The sequence below is a fragment of the Phaethon aethereus genome (assembly GCF_964289735.1).
Source record: "Phaethon aethereus genome assembly, chromosome: 23".
NCBI classification, from domain to species: domain Eukaryota; kingdom Metazoa; phylum Chordata; class Aves; order Phaethontiformes; family Phaethontidae; genus Phaethon; species Phaethon aethereus.
The window spans coordinates 5950499-5970338 of NC_138599.1; the positions used below are offsets into that span (position 1 = coordinate 5950499).

General features: G+C 42.7%; 1 protein-coding gene across 1 annotated transcript in view; it reads left to right on the plus strand.

Annotated features, from left to right (window-relative positions):
• The window catches only part of APLP2 (amyloid beta precursor like protein 2), a gene marked incomplete at its 5' end in the record, with an annotated part of 47558 nt that overhangs the window by 3814 nt on the left and 23904 nt on the right, over nucleotides 1–19840 (plus strand). Inside the window, one exon of the mRNA XM_082010039.1 lies at nucleotides 19318–19491. Coding sequence (XP_081866165.1) covers nucleotides 19318–19491 — 174 coding nt within the window. The remainder of the gene's footprint in view (nucleotides 1–19317; nucleotides 19492–19840) is intronic.

Below are 19840 nucleotides of genomic sequence, written 5' to 3' on the forward strand. Positions count from 1 at the left end.
GCACCTTATAGTGCAAGGAAGGATTAATGCAGCGTCCGTGTTCTACGTAGCAGTTAGGCTTCTCTCTAGACGTTGCTTGTAAAAATTGTGCCTTTCCTTTTTTCCTATGTATGTGTCTTTTGGAGGCGTATGGACTCAATCTTGTAAACGTAAGTTATTTTGACTGTAGCATCTGCTTCTATAAATGTACTTAAACCATCACCTTGTTCTTCAGTTGAAAATGCGAGAGAAATAACGCTGTCCCCAACTCTTCCTTTCTTGCTAGAGCAACAAAGCCTTTACCTCTGTTTCTACGCTTTGGCATTTCAGATGCTTCTTGTTAACTACTTAGGTTTTCTAAATTGATGTAATCCTTCAGATCCTCTTGCTACTTATGTGGAGTAAAACTTAGTGTCATTGATTTTTAGTTCATGCAGTCAGTAACTCTGAAACGTGTTATTAATTTAAGGTGATGCTCGCTCTTAATTGGAATGCTTCAAATACTTGCAATGGCCTAGAAACCGTTCTGGTAAGGCTTCTAATTCAGAACTGTACTTGAACTTGTAAGATTGCCCTCTTTTTTTCCTCCAAAAGTATTGTCTACACCCACAATGGGCATGCTTTGCGTCCTCCACTAGCAGCGAGATAGTCACGGGCGAACGGCATATCCTACCGTGGGTTTTACCCTACTCTTTACCTTAAATGGAGTCCTTAGGGCACTTTGACTATATTAATTTTATAATTTCCATTCCCATATTTTAATTTTCAGCTTTTTGCTGTAGGTACCAATAAGTCTCAGGTTTCTGGGGAGAGGAAGTGGATTGACAGCATTGTGCAAAGCCTCAAAGTAACTCTTCCATACGTCTACATATATATTTATTGTATGCCTACTAGTGTGAATGATAAAGCTGTAAGAAGTAGGATGTGAGCAGAGTAAATTGTAAGGTTTCTGTTTATCGTGGGTTGACCAAGATAGCATACTTACTAGTTTTTCTTCTGGTTCAGGAGGGCTGATGGCTCCTCATGGGATACAGTAGGCTAAGAGCTAACTTTAGCATGGACTACTGTTACGTAGGTAGGGCAAGTTGTACTTCAGATTGGGTGCTACAGGGGAAAGAAACAAATGAACCTTTGCTCCTGAGAGGCAGCGCACAAGGAAGTGTGCGTTCCGGGAGAAGTAGTTTGGCTGAGGTTTTTCTGAGCAATTCCTTAACGTTAGATTTGCACTTTTAATTTATGAATTCCTGCAGCTGTAAGCAGGGATATACTCCACATGTAGATATTGCATGTGGGTAACGCTTTTCGTTTTTAGACTTGTTCAGCATGAGATTTTACTACCTTCACCCCCATCTGCCTTCTCAGTTTGAGTTAAATATATATTCCTGACTGCGCCTTCTCTAAGCTTTAGTAGCTCCTGTGAGAACATGGATAATCCACATGTAAAAGAAGACAGAAGTCAAATGCACCTTCTAGCATGGCTTTAAAATGGTTGATAAGTTGTAATGCTTGCTCCACGGTCCCATTGGGTTGGTGTTTAAAATGCAAAATTTTGTCTTTATGTGCATTTGTAAAAGTTTCTTTCAGTTCCAACTTGTGATGAATGATCAAAATATCTCTGTTCTGTGAATGGTGTTACACTAATCTTTCCAGCAGCAAAATGTAGCCTGCATGGTTTTATGCAGTCAAGTGTCCACCTGATCAGAAATGCATGCGGCTAAGCCGCTTACCAGCACTTCGTTTTGACGCATGTTTTGTATATGGCCAGTGGGGACAAGAACGTGTTCGTGATTTTTGGGAGCTCGACCCATATATATGTATTAAGTTTAGTTACTCCTTTTTGTTGTCATATTTCACGCTGTCAGCTATGATCGTGTTCTTGTACAAATTTATAGATTGCAGACCTTCATTTTGGTTTATAACTTTAGCAGCGTGCTAGTTGCTCTTAACTAGTGTGCGGAGTCAGATGTTGCCGCTCTCCGTGGCGTTCCGTGTTTTATTTCACTTTCCATTTTCGTTGGCGACAATGGAAAGTCAAATCACGTGTTGGTTCCCTTGTTGTTTCATAAGGGAGAGAAGTGATGGATGAGACGTGGTCCAGAAAGTCTTTTGGTTTCTGCTGCAGGCAGACCTGGTTCCTGAGCAGGTACGTATGTATTTCTTCATCTGTTTCAGAGACCAAGACTTGATCGCTGGTAGCCAAACGGGCACAACAGTCTGTGAGGACTGCTGCTGTTGGGCTACCACGATGCTGGTGTGCTGGCTGCAAGGATGATGGCTTCACTTGAGTTGGCTTTTTCACTGCAGATTTTTTCCTAAAGATGACCATGTTAGGCCTTGCAGTAACATCTTTTAGCAGTGGTTTGGGCGAAGCCTTATTTTCAAGCCTCTTGAACAGTGTCTGGCTAGAGAGTTTAAAATGCTCTTTGTGGGTGCCTTTCTGGAGGTTCCTCCTCTGAACCTTTAAAAATTTCTCCGGTTGTTTCAACTACTAGGATTTCCTGCACAGATGAGCAGCGCGGCAGGTTGCCGTGGCTGGACAAGCCCTTCCGCTTCTGAAGTTGTTATTCTGTGGGGTGCGTGAGCTTCGGAGAAGTTTACAGAGGCGGCAGAATCATTAACTGTTTGGCTCAGGTGGCTTTTCTGTGTTTTGAGACTAACTGAAAACCATTATGAAATCATGACTTTGAGTTCAAGTTTGTAAGTCACCAAATAGGAAGGGCTTAAAAATTGCCAGCGTAACTTAGCTGTAGCCTGAAAAAAACCCACCACAGAAGGCGGGAGCTGACTCTTCTTTCCTTGTTGTCTCGGTAAAACTTGTCTTAGCTCTTGGGTAAGGCACCGAGTCATCGGTAGTGTTACGGTTCACCTCGACGTTTGACAATGTGACTAATACACGGTATCATGCAAAGGTGCAGCGTGGATGATAACTGTGCTTCTGCACTCAGATTCCAGGCTTTGTCTCAGTGACAGGGTTGCATTTAAGTAATTTCATACAGCAAGCTTCTCTCTAACAAAATTACAACAGTCAAAAGTGTATTTTGATTCAGGTCAAGGACAGAGAGAGAGCCAGACGCACACAGAAGCGCACAGAGACGACTGGGGCCGTGGTTCCTCCTTACTGTAACAGTAGGTTGATACTTAGCGAAGTTTCCATTTAAGAGTAGCTAATTGTCATCTGACGACTTCATGTTTAAATAAAAGTAGTGTTTAACCTTGAAAGTTCCCGTACTCATTTAGGTCTCTCTTCCTCCAACAAACATTTGCTGCTTTGGTCATGTTTTCAGGTGCCTGATACGTTCTGAGGTGTTGGTCGGTGTGGTGTGGTTTGAGGGGAGGGGGTTTGTTTTGGTTTTTAATTCTTGCATTAGAGAGAGGTTTATTATTCTGTTAACTCGATGCTACAACAGGGGCTTGCATTTTCTCATGCAGGTGCTTTGCTTGGGTTCTTTAATCTGCCACCTCAAAGCACTAAAAAAATCAGCGAGGAGACCTCAGAAATCATCTTCTGACGACGTTCTTGCAAAGATGAAAGAGAAGTTTGATAAACTACTTGGTGTTTTCCAGGAGTTGCCCTATGCCAACTTCAATACTGAGATGCTTAAATCAAAAGCCAAACATTTGCATTTTTAATCTTCGGGCTTTTCTTTAAAGGCTCTTAGATTATTTTTAGCTCCAGCTCCCTGCCAGAAGCTTTGTCCCTTTTGTTTTGGGTTTTGGGTTGATGAATCCCGCTAGTTATGATGTCATGGCGTAGTGTGAAGTGACAGCAACAAAAAGAAAAATCTTACCGATACCATCTGTTACAGTAAACATTATGTACTCATGTTAGATCTCAAGCGGATTTGGATTGCATATTCACAACAGAAGCTGGTCTCTGCTTAGACGTATGGTAACCTCCAGCATAAAGCTTTTAATCACCAAATTCTTTATATGGTTTTGGACTTGGCATGACACATTGCCAGCTCTGAGTTAAGTAGTAGGTTTTTTTATCGGTGTTTAATCTTTTCCTGTTCATATTGGGACTAATAACTTGCCAAAAATGGTCCTAGAGGAATCTGCGTGAGTTGGTATAACTCAGTAATACCGAACGCTGGTTGACTTCTTACGCTGGTAGTCTTACAATAATTGTGGCCTGAAATAGAGAGGGGCAGATTTGCTTTAATCTGCTAAGTACTCCTCGCAAAAGATTAAATGCAAAATGTTGATTCAAACCTGTGGTTTGAGTTCCCAGTGAGTATATCGGCATTTGAACGTGAGTCTTTCTCTGCATAATTTATCAAAGCTCTTGCTGAAGAAATTGAATTTGATGTCTGGTTCATTTTAGGCAGCAAGATCACATACGTGTTTAGAAACCCTAAAGAATGAAACGGCGTCGGGATCCAAGCTAAGCACGTTAGCCTGTGTAAAAGTCTTGGCCGAAGATTAATTCTCAAGCGTAGAGCACGGCAGCGCTTTTGCATATACTGAAACATTGCTGCCTGTCAGGAGAAAGGGAAACTGAGAAATTGTTGAGGGTGCACATTATCGTGAAAACCAGTTATCACTCTTGAATGGAGCAGGATGGTCGCAGCTCCTGTTCGGACTGTTGGAATAAGATTAAGTGCTTTAAGTAGTTTGAGTTGTAGGGTTTCAAGTAACTGCTTCATTTCCGAAGTCCAAGTAGAGCCTCGTAGCCTCAGGACTGGAAACATCAAGCAGTGGAGAAGGGCTTGCTTTTTTTTTCGTCCTGGTAGCCAGCCAAAAAAGTTGGGATTTTGTGTTCGCGACGTATCGGTGTATGAGAGCTCAGCCGTCGGACACGAATGTCCGTGGTGGTGCGGACTGACCTGGGCGAGAGCCAGACCCCAGAAGAGGCCAAGCGATTTCTCGACAGGGGTCACGGAATGAAGTTGGGGTGTTCCTGTGGATGTGTGAAGCTTGGGGCTGGGACAGAACATCACGTCCCAGCCTCACTGGAGGCTTTAAAAACAGCGGGGAAAAAAGCGTTCCTGCCCCCGTCACTCCTGATAAATGCTTTCTTGTTCAAATTGCATCAATACTTGCTCTGCAACAAAGCTAGTCAGTATGTGGATATTCTGTTGAGGGCAACAGCCGCTTTCTCGGAAGCAATTTACCAATAACAAAGGCAGGAGATGAATGGCCTGCCAGAGCGCAGGCCTGATGCAATGTAATATTTTGCACTGCTGTATCCCCGCGTCGTCCGCAGCTGGTTTTATGGTCTGAGTCACAGCTTGTGACTTCCTTGGGTCCCTCACCTTCCGGCTGCATGCTTATGCTTTTGTTTTTATCGGTCTTTTCATTGTATGCATGTGCAAGATATATTTGAGTTTGCGAATAAGAACTTGCCCCAACCACAAGAGCTGAACTATATTACCTATGTTTGAATCCATAGTACTGTGCTTTATACACAGTGTTTTAGTTAAATTAATCCTCCTTTTTAAATGCTTGCACCTTGCTTCAGAATGTCTGTGTTTCTCAGGTTAAGAGACAAAAAAATAAATTATCAACCAGCTAATCACCTCGAAGTCCTGTTGCCTTCTCTCCCTGTCCACCAGGACCTTCCCTCAGCAACGTGGCTCCAAGGAAGACTAACGAGAAGAGCTGGATTCCTAATGTAGCAGGGCTGTTAAGATGGCAGGAAATCATCCTTCAGATTTGCTTAAATGTCAGGTCTGTGGTACAGACAACAGGCATTTTGAAGTTGAGGCTGAAATTCCTAGGTTTGGATGGATTTGTTGCGCTCAATTATATGGCGCAAGCTTTTGCAACTTGCTTCACGTGGGAATGAGCGTGATGAGAAGAACGCTTTCCAACGTACAGCCGTGTAGGAGCTTTTCCACAGGGCATCTATAGCATGTTAATTCCCTCTTTCATTGCAGGCGCTGGCTAGAATGCATCATTGTAGTCCTTTTGTACTAGATGCTGATGTATTTCAGGAGCATTACTCTTCTGAAATGGCCAGTGTCATACTTCTTAGTAGTGTATATGCAAACGATTAAACTGGGTGTTCCAGAGAAGGATATGATGAAGACACCCACTAAACTTTGGGCTGCAAGCTTCATCTATGCTGTAGAAGAGAAGTAGTGAGGAGCACTGCTTTCTAAGACTCTAAATTGCCTTTTGCTTCAGGCAAAAGCAAAGATGACTTGACTTCATTTGCCTGGCTGGCCTTGGTTTCAATTTGGCTTGTCGTGTTTCCTGTCACTATCTTTAAAGATTTTTGCAGCAAGTTAAGTCGTTATTCCCCATTATGTAAGTGGCTGATAGCTTTACTCCTGCTGTTCTGTTATTTTATTTAATAGTCTGTGATTATTAAATTTATTTTGATCATATAACTGAGGGCATTGCAAACGTTTAGCTACAGCTGGCAGCAAAGTTAACTGTCTGAGATGGGCTTAATGTGCACAGCTGTTTGTAGCTAAACTTCCAGCAGCTATTCCCCTGGTGTTGACTTTGAGATGCATTGCCACTTACATATATATATATATATATCTGTTTTTTTTTTTTTAAGAGGATGCTACTGACCTGCCTGTAAGCTGCTGCTTGTGCCATAACAGGAGGCTGGGAGATTTTTACTGTTTATAGCAGCTAGCTTTAAATACTCCAGATCAAGTAAAGCAGATATTTTTGTTTTGTAATATTTACTTTGGAATAACTTCTGTGCTTTGCAATAGCTCTTCAAATACATCTCTGAGCAGCGTCCATCTAACGATATGTATCTCTCCACGTCATGTCTAGGATGACATTCTTCAGTGATGAAGAGGGTTAAAATAGTCATTAAGCTGCAAAACACACCATGTGTCATGCAAAGTACAAAATACAGACAGACTGAACATGCCGGAGTGGTACAGTCTGTTGGAATGCATCAGGATGTGAAGATCCTTAACTCAACCTAAATTGCAAATGCTCGTATTGCAGAAAGATGAAACCGGGACCAAGTTTGCATATGGAAACACTTGGCCTATTGTCTGCAGACATGCTTTCTGGCTTTCTTTTTCTCTCCTGTGTATGAATGGATAGTTGGTCCCCTCTGCGACACTTTGGTTCCTGAGTGAAACTTAAAATTGTGTGCATAGCAGTATTAGCATACTTCCCGTAGCGGTGAGAAATAACTTTGGGAACAAACAGCGTCCCCAAAGCAGAGGACTGTGCTTATTATTCCTGCCTCTCTGGGCTAAGATTCACATCCCTTCTATTGATAGGTATAACTATGAAAATACAGGCGACCTCCAGTGGAATTGTGCGACTGGATAGTTGGTCCCATTTGTCTTTGCTGTCCAGGATTGCCACGCAGCCTTGACACACGTGAATTCATTTCATGTCGGTTACCTAACCTGTTTTCCTCGTCAAACTGGTATTAGAATCAGACACAAGAATGCTCAGTGCAATTTTCTCAGAGTCTTCTAAATGTTCCTAGCCTTCTAACACAAGTTCATCAAGTACTGGTATCACTGCTGTCTAGGCTAGCTGGGGATTATGCAGGGAGGGGTAGCCTCAAAGATAATTAAGAAGTAGTCTGTTAAGGGGCTCGTTTGGGCTCTCAATGATATTTTTTTTTTTAGATGTCCAAAATAAGGGTATGAGAATGAGATATGTTTCTAGATGACTCGTGCTATTGCATCATCAAGCTATAATTTCAACACGGCTTTCTTGGCTGCTGCTCTGTTATGATGTGAGACATCTGTATACATTCCATAAGGCTAATCCACAGTAGTGATTTAGATCAGTAAATACAGATTTTGCCAGATTCTGGCGAGGTTAGTTTGCAGTGGAGATGTGTGCACAGCCATGTTTCTGAATGGAAAAAAAAACAACTTAGTGGGCCATGTCTGAAGTCAACTAATGAAAAACAAAACCACTGCTCCCCGGGGTTTGAATTTTATGCAACATTTTCATCCTTTGACTTTCAGAAAGCTCTATTGAAACTACTCAGCCTATGGCTAGGAAAATGGTGAGTGGCCCAGTGCATCAATACACAAATCAATCTACGCTCCCATCGACGTCCTAGTGTTGGGATTTACATGTTAAGTCAGCATTTCCATTGCTGTCCACATCTGCTTGTAGGGTCAAGGAAAGTAGAACTCGTTTGTGAACAGCTGACCGTTTATTTATTTCTCACTCAAGTGTCTATCGCGTTGGACAGGAGCATCTGAGCAGGCAAAAACGCTTCTCCAAGAAAAAGTAAATAGTCTCCCTCATACCCTGTCTAACAGCCTTTACCAAACAGGAAGATAAGGAACTATTTGGAATCCTTGCGTTAAAAACAACAACGTATTTTGAACTGCTACTTTACTGTTTCTCCGGCTGGAGGATACTAAGGCTTTAGGCCAAAAAAATAGTTTTGCTGCTGGACAAAGGGTTTTAAAAAAAATAAAGCAAAACGGTAGTACCTTTCAGAGACCTTGAAGAGGGATTTCTGTTGAGATGATGGAAGTTCTCTGCCTCTTGCTCTTTTAGGCATAACTACATTGTCTAAAATTGTTCTGCGTCCTCTTTTTTGAAGAGCAATTTCCCTCACTGTTGCCGAACAGGCACTTTTTGCTTCTGCATTTGTAATAAAGCTTTCAGCTCATGATGGTTTTGTGCTTCGAAGACCTTACCGAAGCATCACATTTCTTAAAACTTGTCAAAGAACTGACCATCAGGCTTATGCAGCTGCAGTATATAACTTCTTCCACCAAGCTAAGGTTCAATTGTAGTTCAACTAAGTAGGTGGAAAAGAAGAACGTGCTGCTTTCTATCCCCTGCCTTCAAAATGTCCAGAAAAGGCTTAAGGAAACCTCCAGGAAACGGGTATCGGTGTACACAGAGTTCCTTCTTTCCACGGAAGCCCGGAAGAAATTGCTCAATGAGTTGAAATCTCATTTTATCAAAGCTAAAAATCAATTCTTCCTTGTCGTTTTATTTCCATGCAATGCTGCGCAATCTGATACAGCTCATTAGGCTGAAGATGTATAAAACTCAGCGTGTGAAGATCAGGTGTGTTTGTACAACACACAAAGCCAGTGAAATGCAACACAGCGATAGCCCTGAAATATTTGAGGTTCTAGGCTGGCTTCTGTGGAACTGATTTTACCAATTTTGCCAAGCCAGAAAGTAAAGGGGATCTGAACCTAGCCAGCTTTAGTCTGTGCTGTGAATTACTACTTAATTTTGTAATAGCATTAAGCAGTTATTCTAAGTAGAGATCTGTTGCTTCCCTTAAAGGAACTGTTTAATACGTCCATTAGAGTTTCAGTATGCTAGCCTAGCTATGATATGATGCTGTGACTATTAAACCCCAACTGATAAATTAATGCTTCAGAAATAAAATGCTACTAAATTAGTCAGGATTGCTTTTAAAGAGTAAAAAATTGAAATCCATTAAGCCATTACTGAGGTCCTTTCTTCGCTGTCGGTGACCCTGCTGCTGACAAAACTTTAGGGGTATTTCAAGAGAGTTTGTTATTTGACCTCTCTCTTGTGTCAGATTGCTTACTCTAGGTGTTGAGCTCTCAGGGGTAGATAGAAGTCCACCTTTTATCCTCTGTTCTATTAGAAGGAATTCCACTTCCAGCATTAGTGGAAGGAAACTGGCAGCCTTCCTTCAGTTTTTTTGCTGTTTACTGGGATAAAAAAATAGCTGCAGTCAGGAAAATGGAAAACCATTTTTTCATGAGAATTTGAGATGGTTTTGCTAAGTTGATTCTCTTGCACTGATTTTTCAGCCGTAAGTGGTAGGAACTTTTCCTAATGAGCAGCTAACCAAAAGCTAAACTTTCATGGGGTTTCATTCTATTTAAAGAAAAAAGTATCATTTATTGTTGCTGAATTAACTTAGAATATCAGTGTGGGAATCTTTAAACGGCAGATACAAAGTTGTTTTTTTTTTTTTAAGCACTGATTTCTGTGGCCATAGACATTAAAGGTTCTTTAAAGATTTTGTTTTGTATGTGAGCAATGATGTAAGGTGCTGCCTGAAAGATGCTCCATAACAAGCCATAAGCAGTTCTCAGAATAAATAAGAGGAGGTGGTGTGTGGGAAGGTGCGTGGCGAGATGGTTTTGGTTTAAAATCCCTATTTGCATTATTTCCTAAAAGTATTTAATAAGAGCTAGAGTTAAGTTATCCATTCCCAGTAGTGTCTACTAACTGCTGACTATTTTCTTAGACCTGTGCTTTTGACAGAACTTGAAAAGTTTCAAAGTATAAACATGTCCTCAGTTTGGATGCTGAAAACAGCAAGTCTGTTCCATTATTTTTTGGGGTAACGTGTTAATTTTGGTCTGGTTCAGCATATGCTTGGCAAAGCTCAGGGAGCAGCAGCAAAGATGAAAGCAGCCCTGTATTTTAGCTGTGGGTTTCCTGTTTTCGAAAGGTGGTCGTTAGCATGGTTTGGAAAGCCAAGACTTAAAAACCTCACGGTTCCCTCTGCACTGTTTGGAGGGCAGAATTACCAATTCATTTGGGTTTGGGTTTTTTTGTTTGGCTGGTTTTGGTTTTGTTTTGGCTTTGGTTTCATTTTTTGGTTTGGGGTTTTTTTTGCTTGTTTGGTTTTTCTCAGAACATTGTGCATTTAGGGGTGGAAAGCGATCGGTGTGACCCGCAGAGCTGCAGCGTGGTTAGAGCAACGCTCGTTGAATTATTCCTGTGTGCTAATAGGGAGGTTTGTGTGTAGCCTAAGTGCAGGACTTTAAGATACCAAATGAGTATTTGCTCATGTTCCAAAACAATTGCAGCCTCTGCACATGAATAGCCAATACTGAACAACATCTATACAGGGAGGGGGTACTTGAGCTCACGAATAACTGAAACCAAAGCCAAACTGCATTCCCATTTTTTATCTCTCCTTTATCTTGCATTTTTTTCCTTGCCACTTCAAATTCTTGATGTTCTCTTAAAATACACCCTTCAATTTCCTGCTTGCATTGTGTTAGATAAAAGCACAATCTGTGCAGCCTTTTTATCTCAAGTCATTCGAGTGGTTAGATGCATGGTTAGACTGAGTAACCACAGGTTCCTATGCTGGGCTTTCCATTGCAGACTTTTTTGTGAAGCTCCCAGTGAGCTTCACAAGATCTCTAAAACAAATATTCACACTGTTTTCGGGGAGGTGCTTTGCTTTGGTTTTTTTTGTTCTTCCCCCACCCCCTGCCAAATGTTAAATCACTTTGACTCAATAGCAAAGGTTTGGTTTTTGCCTGCCTGATGTTAATAAATTGTTCTCTGGATCTCCTTTCTGCCAGTTTTGCCCACTAGGAAAGCTAGTGGACAAGCGTGTGTGTGTGTGTCTGTGATTTGTGATGAGTTTTAGTCCAGAAGCTATTTTTGCTTTGAACAAATTGTTTTGAAGCAACGAGAGATTTTGTAAATGTACTTTCCTGCGTATTATGGAATCTCTGTATCCTGGTACCCTCGGTGGTTGTGTTCACTAACTCTTAGGTAGCTAAAGTGCCTTAAGATGGAAAGGACTCTCTATCGAACCTTGTGGAGACGTTACTTACAAAATAGCGGATCTTGGTACTCCTCCGTACGTGTGCTGTAGTCAGTGAAGCCTTTGTGCTACGAACACCGGTAATTCGTATTAATAGTCAGCTCAGGAATGAAAGTTATATCCAAAAGGAGAGTCAGACGTTTTTCCTAAGCGGAGTGAAACGCTATTAAATCACAGCCGCTTTTCTTACGTTGTGTTTTGGATCTCCCTTCCGACTGCCCAGGAAGGGAAAATTGCCCCTACAGTAGATTTGTAGTGTATGTTGAAAACATTAACTTGCACTGAAGTTTTCGCTTGCTGGCTAGCTAACAAGACATCTTGAGTCTTTGTGGATCAGATGCCCAAACAATTCATGTGGGAAAGCGGTAATTAGTCTTGCTGTGCAAGCCAGAACGATGACACAGGTTGGAGCAATGAGGGGTTGAGGATTAAACAGGGCTGAGCCCACTGACGAGTGACCTTAGGCAAGTCACTTGACTTTGTGCCTTAGTTTAGCCCAGTAATAAATAGGTCTGGCTCCATGTGCTGTAATGTGACTTAGAACCACTCCATAAAAAAGGTACTCTAAATAGTGCCGTTGCTGTGTTTTGCTGAAAAGGGAAGGAAGCGGCCGTGTAAGTACAGCCATCTAGTACTTCGCGTGAAACTTGGTTCTGATGTCCTTGTGACGGGTGGAAGGCAGCCTGACTGATAAAGCATGGTTGGAGCCACTGTATAAGGCTTACTAATGGCATTAATAGTACTGTCTACGTCTTCTCTGGCCCTTCTGTTTTCAGGGTGGCTCTTGTGGTAAGCTGTTCCAGTCCCAGCCATTACCCACAAGCTTTAGTTGCGAAAGCTTGAGGCCTCCCGGTTAATCTGTTTTAAAGGACACAGTTCTGGGTACAGTAACATTTGTTAAGGGACTGTTCCAGCTGAGTTGTTCTGAACTTTGTCTTTCTGTGGGTAGAAAAGAGGATGCCAAAGGCAACCCTGTTACACAAACAACTTCAGGAAGCCAAGACTACGCTGAACCGTGGCTTTAGTGAATTTGGTCGCTGCTCCCCGAGACTAGCTATGCACCAGTACTGCCTGCAGTGTTGCTTTCCCTATCTGAACGTGGCAGTTCCCGAGTACGAATGTCTGACAGGCAGATTATCTGCCCAATGACTCATGTAGGCTTGGTTTATGGAGCATGATAAACTAGAGGAGGAGGGGGAAATAATCTGCTACCTCATTAGTACAAATTCCAAGGACAAAAAGGCTGCCCGTGAGTCACAGGTACTTGGAAATCTCCCCTTTTCTCTGTAGAAAGGCAGAGGAAGGTGCAAAAGCAGTAAGGAATGCTTCAGGCTTCAGCAATGTTTTGCTCTGTGTAACGCTACGGTTGCTCTTGGCACGTAGGAAAGTACGTAGATTATTGTCACTAAACTTCCGAGTGTTCAAGGCTGCATGTTAGCCATAAACAGCGGAGATCTAAATATAAGCTGCACCCAAGCTAGCACTGCAGCTCCTGCATTGGTTTCCAGTTTTGTGCTGGTGCAGAATCCTCTACCACAGAAGTCAATAAAGGACGAGCAGATGAGAACTCCACCCCTGCCAGCAAGTTAAAGTAAGCCAAAGACTGCTTTACTGAGATTTCTGCCATTTAAATTCAAAAGCAAACACAGGCTGGTATTATCAGCTCACACCAGATCTGCCTGCAGACAATAATTCTTCCTGTCTTGGACCTCTGCCCGTGTGCATTATTGTAATTATCAGCAATTTAAAAAAAAATAAAGCAATAAAGCTAGGATGAGCAGCTAGTCTGTAGATTTACTGCCTGCTGTGTCAGGCATTCATTGGCCTTCCTGGGTTCAAGCCACCTAGCTGCTGAATAAAAGCAGGAAGAGAAGGTAAGGAAAACAAAGCCTGAAGCCCAATTTGAAGCACGAATTGAAAGCTCTGCTCACGTTTACAAGTTATAAATCCAAAACCGGGGGAATTTTAAGTATTCTGTTCAGAAGTTCTTGTGCATAAAGTCCCGTTGCCAACTTCTCTCACTTTTTAATCGAAGTGTTGGTTTCCTGAATACTAGCTTGCCATAAGCCATTAATTCACAGGTGAGATTCACAGCAGTGAACATCAGGCTTAAGAGCTGTGCGGCATGTCGAGACCCAGGAAGGCTCAGCTCTCCAATTCCAACCCAGCTGTTCTCCTTCCAAAAGCTTCGGCTTAACGCTTCACATCAGATGGCAGTGGTAGAGTTTGTGACTGCAAGCATCTCTTCTTGATTTTTTTATTTTTTATTTTGCCAAGGGCTGGGCCTGTGGAAGAAGAAATGCCCAAGAACTTCAGCTCTCTTAGACAGCAGTAACACGGGGCGTGCAGCTGGGCTGCGAAGCAGTCGAGTCCCCGCACAAATGTGCGTACCAATTTTTCAGCCAAGGAGAGGGTGAAAAGTTAGAATACTCATTTAAAAGCAGCAGCCATCAAAGGTTATGCTCGCGAGAAGACTTATAAGGTAGCAAGACTCATTTCTGTATCAAAGGAACTGTTAGAATTCCTCAGTGGTTTCGACAGAGCTCAATTTATATCCTCCGTGTCTGTGGATATTACACTGACATAGGAAGAGTTGCAGCGCTGACAGCCCTGCCTTGCGCTCCAGGTGGAATAGGAAATGTATTTAAAAAAAAAAAAATCCAGAAAAGCTTGCTGCTTTTTTTTTTTTTCCTTTTTTCTTTAATTAAGTAAAGGCGGGAAGTGGAATTTATCTGGGTAAGGGCTGTGTTGAACAGCATGTTCTGAAGTCCCTCAGGTTGTGGTTCATGTGCGTTCTGATTTAATAAGCAGTATTACTTTCGAGGGGCTTCGCTTAATTAAAAACAAACAGCGCAAGTAATCTTTCAAAGTACTGCCTGGCACTTTTTGTCAGCCTAGTAGCAAGTAGTTGTGGAATACTTTGGAATACTTGTAACTCTTCTGAGCAGGAAAGCTGATCCGACCTGCAGACAACCCTGCAAAAGACCGTGCATTTTTCTTTGGAGGCAGCGAATGCCCGCAGCGGCTATTAATCGGTGTTCTCTGGCCACCAAGTCAATCCAATTCACAATCGGAGCTTTTTTCCAACAGCTTATAAATTCTAGAGGCTGGAGTTTGATTTTTTAAAGCACCTTAATCTTCCATGGTTTTGTCTGGCCAGGGCTGCTCCCGTATTGCTGCAGAGGACGCCTGATGGGGCGCACGGGCAGCGTGAGTTTTCCTAGCAGGCTCTCGGTATTCCTCAAGCCGTGCAGCCCTTGTGCCCTGTCCGAGGGCAGCATCTCCCGTCGCTGGTGCGACAGGGAGCGTGCGTGCCCGCTAGCCGACGTGTTCGCACCGAACCCGTTAGCCAGGAGACCGTGATTGTCTGTAACGCGTATTCCTGGCTTTCCTGTAAAAGCAGTATGCTATGAGAACAACATCTTAGCCTAAATGAAAAGCGAATCTAAGATTTCCTGCTCAGCTCCCGTCCACTCTGGTCTTGCTGCAATAAAGACTCATATTCTGGCTGCTCTGACCAGATGAGCAAGGTTACTGTAATGTTTGACCTCACGAAAGATTCAGAATATAGTTAAATTTAACGTTTTGCAGATACCTTTTGTGCTATAAAGGAAAACTCTCGCGAACTCATTTCTGTGAAGTAGAATGAACGACGACTCTTGACAAAAAAGAAACTCCAATGACGCTTCTATCCCAAGTCCCCAGCAGCATGCCAGAAAGCTTTCCCAGCTAGCATTCGACAGGGAGCTGAATAGGCAGTGTGCTCAGTGAGCTCTGTTGTGATGAGGCTTAGCAGATCCTGGAAATACAAAGCGAGGAAAATGGGTTTATTTTTCATGTTTGTGCCTTTTTGAACTTGAACTGCAATGCATTGTGTATGTTTCGGCAGTAGATATGAAATATTCCTTATTTTACCGCAAGTTGATAGGAATTCCTCTACATTGTTGCTCCCAGCAGTGAAGTAGAGGCACACTAGAGAGCAGGAATGGTTTCAATTCACAAAAAATCCTCCCGAAATCATGCTGGGCCGTGCCCATAATCTCTCCAACCTCGCATCCCTCCTTTGAGATGGTAGATCCTTGCAGGACGAAAAGGCATGACCCTTTTTTTAGACCATAGAGCCCAGGTCTCTGGGTCAGTAAAGCTCACCGATCAAACCCGCTGTCACAAGTTGAAGAGGCTAGTAGTAAATAAAAGATTGGATACTTGGGCACAGACGCTTCCATCAGAGAAGAAGATTTAGAGGTTTGAATTCCAGTGTTTCGGGACCGTAAATCAGGCACTGCATGGCAGGGTGAGGAATTTAACTGACATTAACTGGCCAGAGATTTATGTGTTTATGGAATCGAATACTACTTCGGTCTTGGAAAGCAGACTGGATTACAGTATTCTACCAAAAGGCAGAGTGGAATTTATCATGAAAGAACTTGTAAATGCAAGTGCTGGTGAGGAAAGTAGAGGTTTATGTAACAGTCTTTTCCCAAATAACATTCTTCTTGCTTTCATGTATGGATGTATATTAATAGGATAAGAGCTGCTAAAATAATGCTCACCGAGGATGTACACAACTGGATGAACTCTCTTCCATAAAGTGTATGGTGTCCCTCCCGAGCTGTCAGCCTGCTTATTTAAGAGATGGAATGGCTGCTCCCCAGCACTAAAAAGGGGCGTCTGCTTCCATTTATGGCTGGGAAATTCCCAAAGGAAAATGTGCTCTCAGTTTGTTCATCCCTCTGCAATGTGGAATGGGCGAATTCTCTGAAGTACCGAAGAGCTTAACTAAGGACGTGGCTTTATCCCAAGCTTCGAGCTGGCTTACGTGTTCCCCGGTCCTCCTTTTGCAAAATGGTGCTTGAATGTAGACTAGCTAACCCCAGCAACTGAGTGCTCTGCTTTTATTTTTGGTGCACCAAAGGCAATTGTGGGGAGCAACAGAAAGGGACTTTGTCCTAAAAACCTCTTGCAGGTGACTTTCTTCGCTGCCCAAGTAGTGGTGTTGAAGTTGGGGTCTCCGCTGGTACAGGTGAAATTTGCTGTGCCGTATTCGCTCATTACAGGTAGAATGAGGTAAAAATGCTGAATTAAATAACTGACGTGTTTGGAGGCTGGAGTGGATTGCTGGTGAAAAATTGAAGCCCGTTACTCAAAAATCTTATCTTGCAGGTCATGGGGTTAAAGATTCAGCTTATGTGTATCGGAGTTCATTAACTTACTCAAAAGTGCAATTCAAGAAAAGATTTTTTTTTTTTTCCCATTTGATTAAAAGTGCTGAAATCAAGCAAGTAATTAGTCTCGTTTGTTCAGCTGTGAATTGGGGCTTAGCATGTTCTGGTAGCTATGCAACAGCACTCTAACTGCTATGCAAACTATTTGAGCAATCCACGGAGGAGGAATGATACCTTTGCCACAGTGCCGAGGTGTTAGGCCGGAGAGACGGCAAAAATAAACAGGAGCTCGCATCAGTATGTAAATAGAGGGTGGTCATGATTTCAGGAGGTTGGTATGTGTTTGAACAGGAGTTTTGCTCATGCAAGAGCTGTTATGAATGGCTTACTGATGGATGTTTCTGCCTCTCCTCAGGATGGAGCCTGCACCTCTCCTGCTTCTGCAGTTACCTTATTTTGCTGCCTACTTGTTAGCTTTGCTTTGAAGAAAACAGATTTCAAGCATAGGCAGTGCTAATGATCTCCAAACCGTTCATAACACGTACATTTTACTCTGTTTTGATGCACTGCATTCTTCTTCCAAGGATTACTGCTTTCTGCATATTTGATCTGGCATTTCTTTTTGTTCTTTTCAGAGTTCAACTTGAATCTTGGATGTAGTTGTAGCCTTGTCATAAAACAAAATTGTGTTGTGGATTGTTCCCTTTAACATGTCAAGTCTTGCGCTCTCTAGAAAGCGGTTGTTGATACCAAAGTGGTGTTTGTTTGGAGAAAGATGAAAAGGCCCTCTTTCAAAGTTTGCCTCTGTGTGTTTATAGAGTTATGAAGGATCATTCCACATTTGCCTTTTTCTTCTGAAACAATACGGCAGGGAGGAAGGCTGTGCAAGAGCCTGGGTTTTGCCGAGCGGTATCAGTCAGTACTTGTTAGAACCACACGTTCAGTAAATGGTTTAATTTCTGAAAGAACAAAGCTACTGCACCCTGTTCCCAGCCTCAGGGTATTTGTCAAAAGTGCTCCTGTACCTGAAGTGCGTTAACTGTCTCCTCTCTGCTAGGACAGAGAGTACAACAAATGTCCCTACCCTAAACTTGAAAGTAGGTATGAACTTGGAAGCGTTTCGTTTCTGGAACATACCTGTTACATATAGTTCAATATTCCATTACTTTGTGATCTGTGCTAACACTTGCTCTCATGAGCATCTGTTGGGTGAAGGGGTTAGAGTAAATAGCAGCCACTTGTTTCTCTTAAGTGATGAGCAGTTGAATAGTTCTTAAGGGGTGATTTTTCTGAAGTGAAGACACGATTTTATGCTTCCGTGTCTCAAGTTGGTCTTATCCCCCAAGCACTAGCCTCGTGTTCAACCCTGAACAATCCTTGACTCTGTGTGTTGAAACGTCTTATCCCCAGGCAGTGATTTTGTGTGTAAACAGGGAGGGGGAGAAATGAGATAATTATAATGGGGTTAATTTTTTCCTAATATCCAGCAACTAGGAGCTGCACACGGGAGTTGTCTAGTTGAATTCTTCCCTTTATTTGCTTTGTAGAAGTTGATGGGGATCTGCAGGCGATAGGGAATGAACAGTGCCCGCAGTAATATATGCATGTTTGAGTGCATCAAAAGTTAAATATGAAGGCAGGGCTGGTGGCCTAGGGTAGTGCTCCTGCCAGGAAGAAAGCAGCTATGGGGCAGTGGTACCCCGAAGCCTCCATATATTGCTGTTTCTAATGTGCCTTGTCTGAAGTAGTTGAAGGGATTTCGTTCCCTTGAACACACCTTACGAGCTTTCTATTTAGGAGTTCATCTGCCTTTTGCCTCATACCGCTTTTTTTTTTTTTTTTTTCTGTTTCTTTTACAACAGCTAGTAGTTATGTAGGGAGAGGATGTTCAGGTCCCGGCATCCACTCAGTCTGTTCAGAAAAACCCCAACTCTGCAATTTAATTTAATCCCCTTTTTCTTCTTTTGGTCAGCCAGCAAGATTGTAGAAAGGGAACCTGACCTTGTTTTCATTGATCAGTCTGCAGTTTGACCCCAGTGTGGGTCTGGGTTGTCGGGTTTTTGTCTGCTGGTGCAGGGTGGGAAGTGCACAGAATACGCATCGGAAACCAGGCAGTACAAATACCCATAGGAGTGCACCGAATGAGAGACAACAGGCTTTGAGGAACTGGTTGCAGCTGCTGTGTTTTTCCGATTCAGCAGAAGTTATTGTTACTTGTATGTTGGGCAAGAAGCTTAGATGTTTCCATCCCAAATATTTGAAAATTTTGGGAGAAACACATGGCTTCGAGCAGTTGGAAGTAGTTATTTTATTAGTGGTAGCAATACCCGCTTTGTGTGTAACCTCACAGAGGTGTTTCTGCCAAAAGTTATTAGTATTAGTTATTTGTCTTCAAATATCATTTTTTTAGACATCTGTCTTGGCCTTTGTGGGCACAACCCTTAAGTGTGAGTTACTCTTGGTTTTGGTAAGCTGTTGTTGCCATAATAAAAACAGAGTTTGGAAAAACAAACACCTTGCTGGTGGAGATGCAGACTTGGTATGGGCTCGGCAGCTAGAAGGAGTATGGTTGTGAAATAGTTTGCAAGGCTCGGCCGAGCTCTGTCTCTGAAGGTTCCAGAGGGTTTCTGGTTCTTTGACTTGTTCTGCTTTCGATCAGATAAAGCCATCAACGTGTTTTGGTTTTGTTTGTCTTCACAGGCGCTAGCAGCCAATGCTGGGACAGGGTTTGCGGTGGCAGAGCCTCAAATTGCCATGTTTTGTGGGAAGCTAAATATGCATGTGAATATCCAGACTGGGAAATGGGAACCTGACACTTCGGGGACCAAGAGCTGCTTTGGAAAGAAGGAAGAGATTCTGCAGTACTGCCAGGAGGTGAGTTTTTCTGTGTGATCCTGAATCTTCACTCCTGCTAAAGAATTGGATTCCAATTTAGCCGCTCAGTGGCAAATTAACCCTGCAGGAGACTAACTTGCATTTGGCTAGCTCAGTTCTCTGAACCGTCTTGCTGTGTTACTGCCCAGGAAGGGCAGGGTGGATGCTGCAGTGAGGTTTAGGAGCTACCTCTGATTTAGATCAGCTTACACTGCCACAGAAGGTCCTTGGACTGTAAGTCAGAGAGGTATGTGTGTCTGCCTTTGCAGGGATTTCTCCAAATGTTCTGCCTCTGAGCCAGTTAACCAGCCTCTGCTCTGTGTCTCTGCAAAATGGAACCTGTCACCTA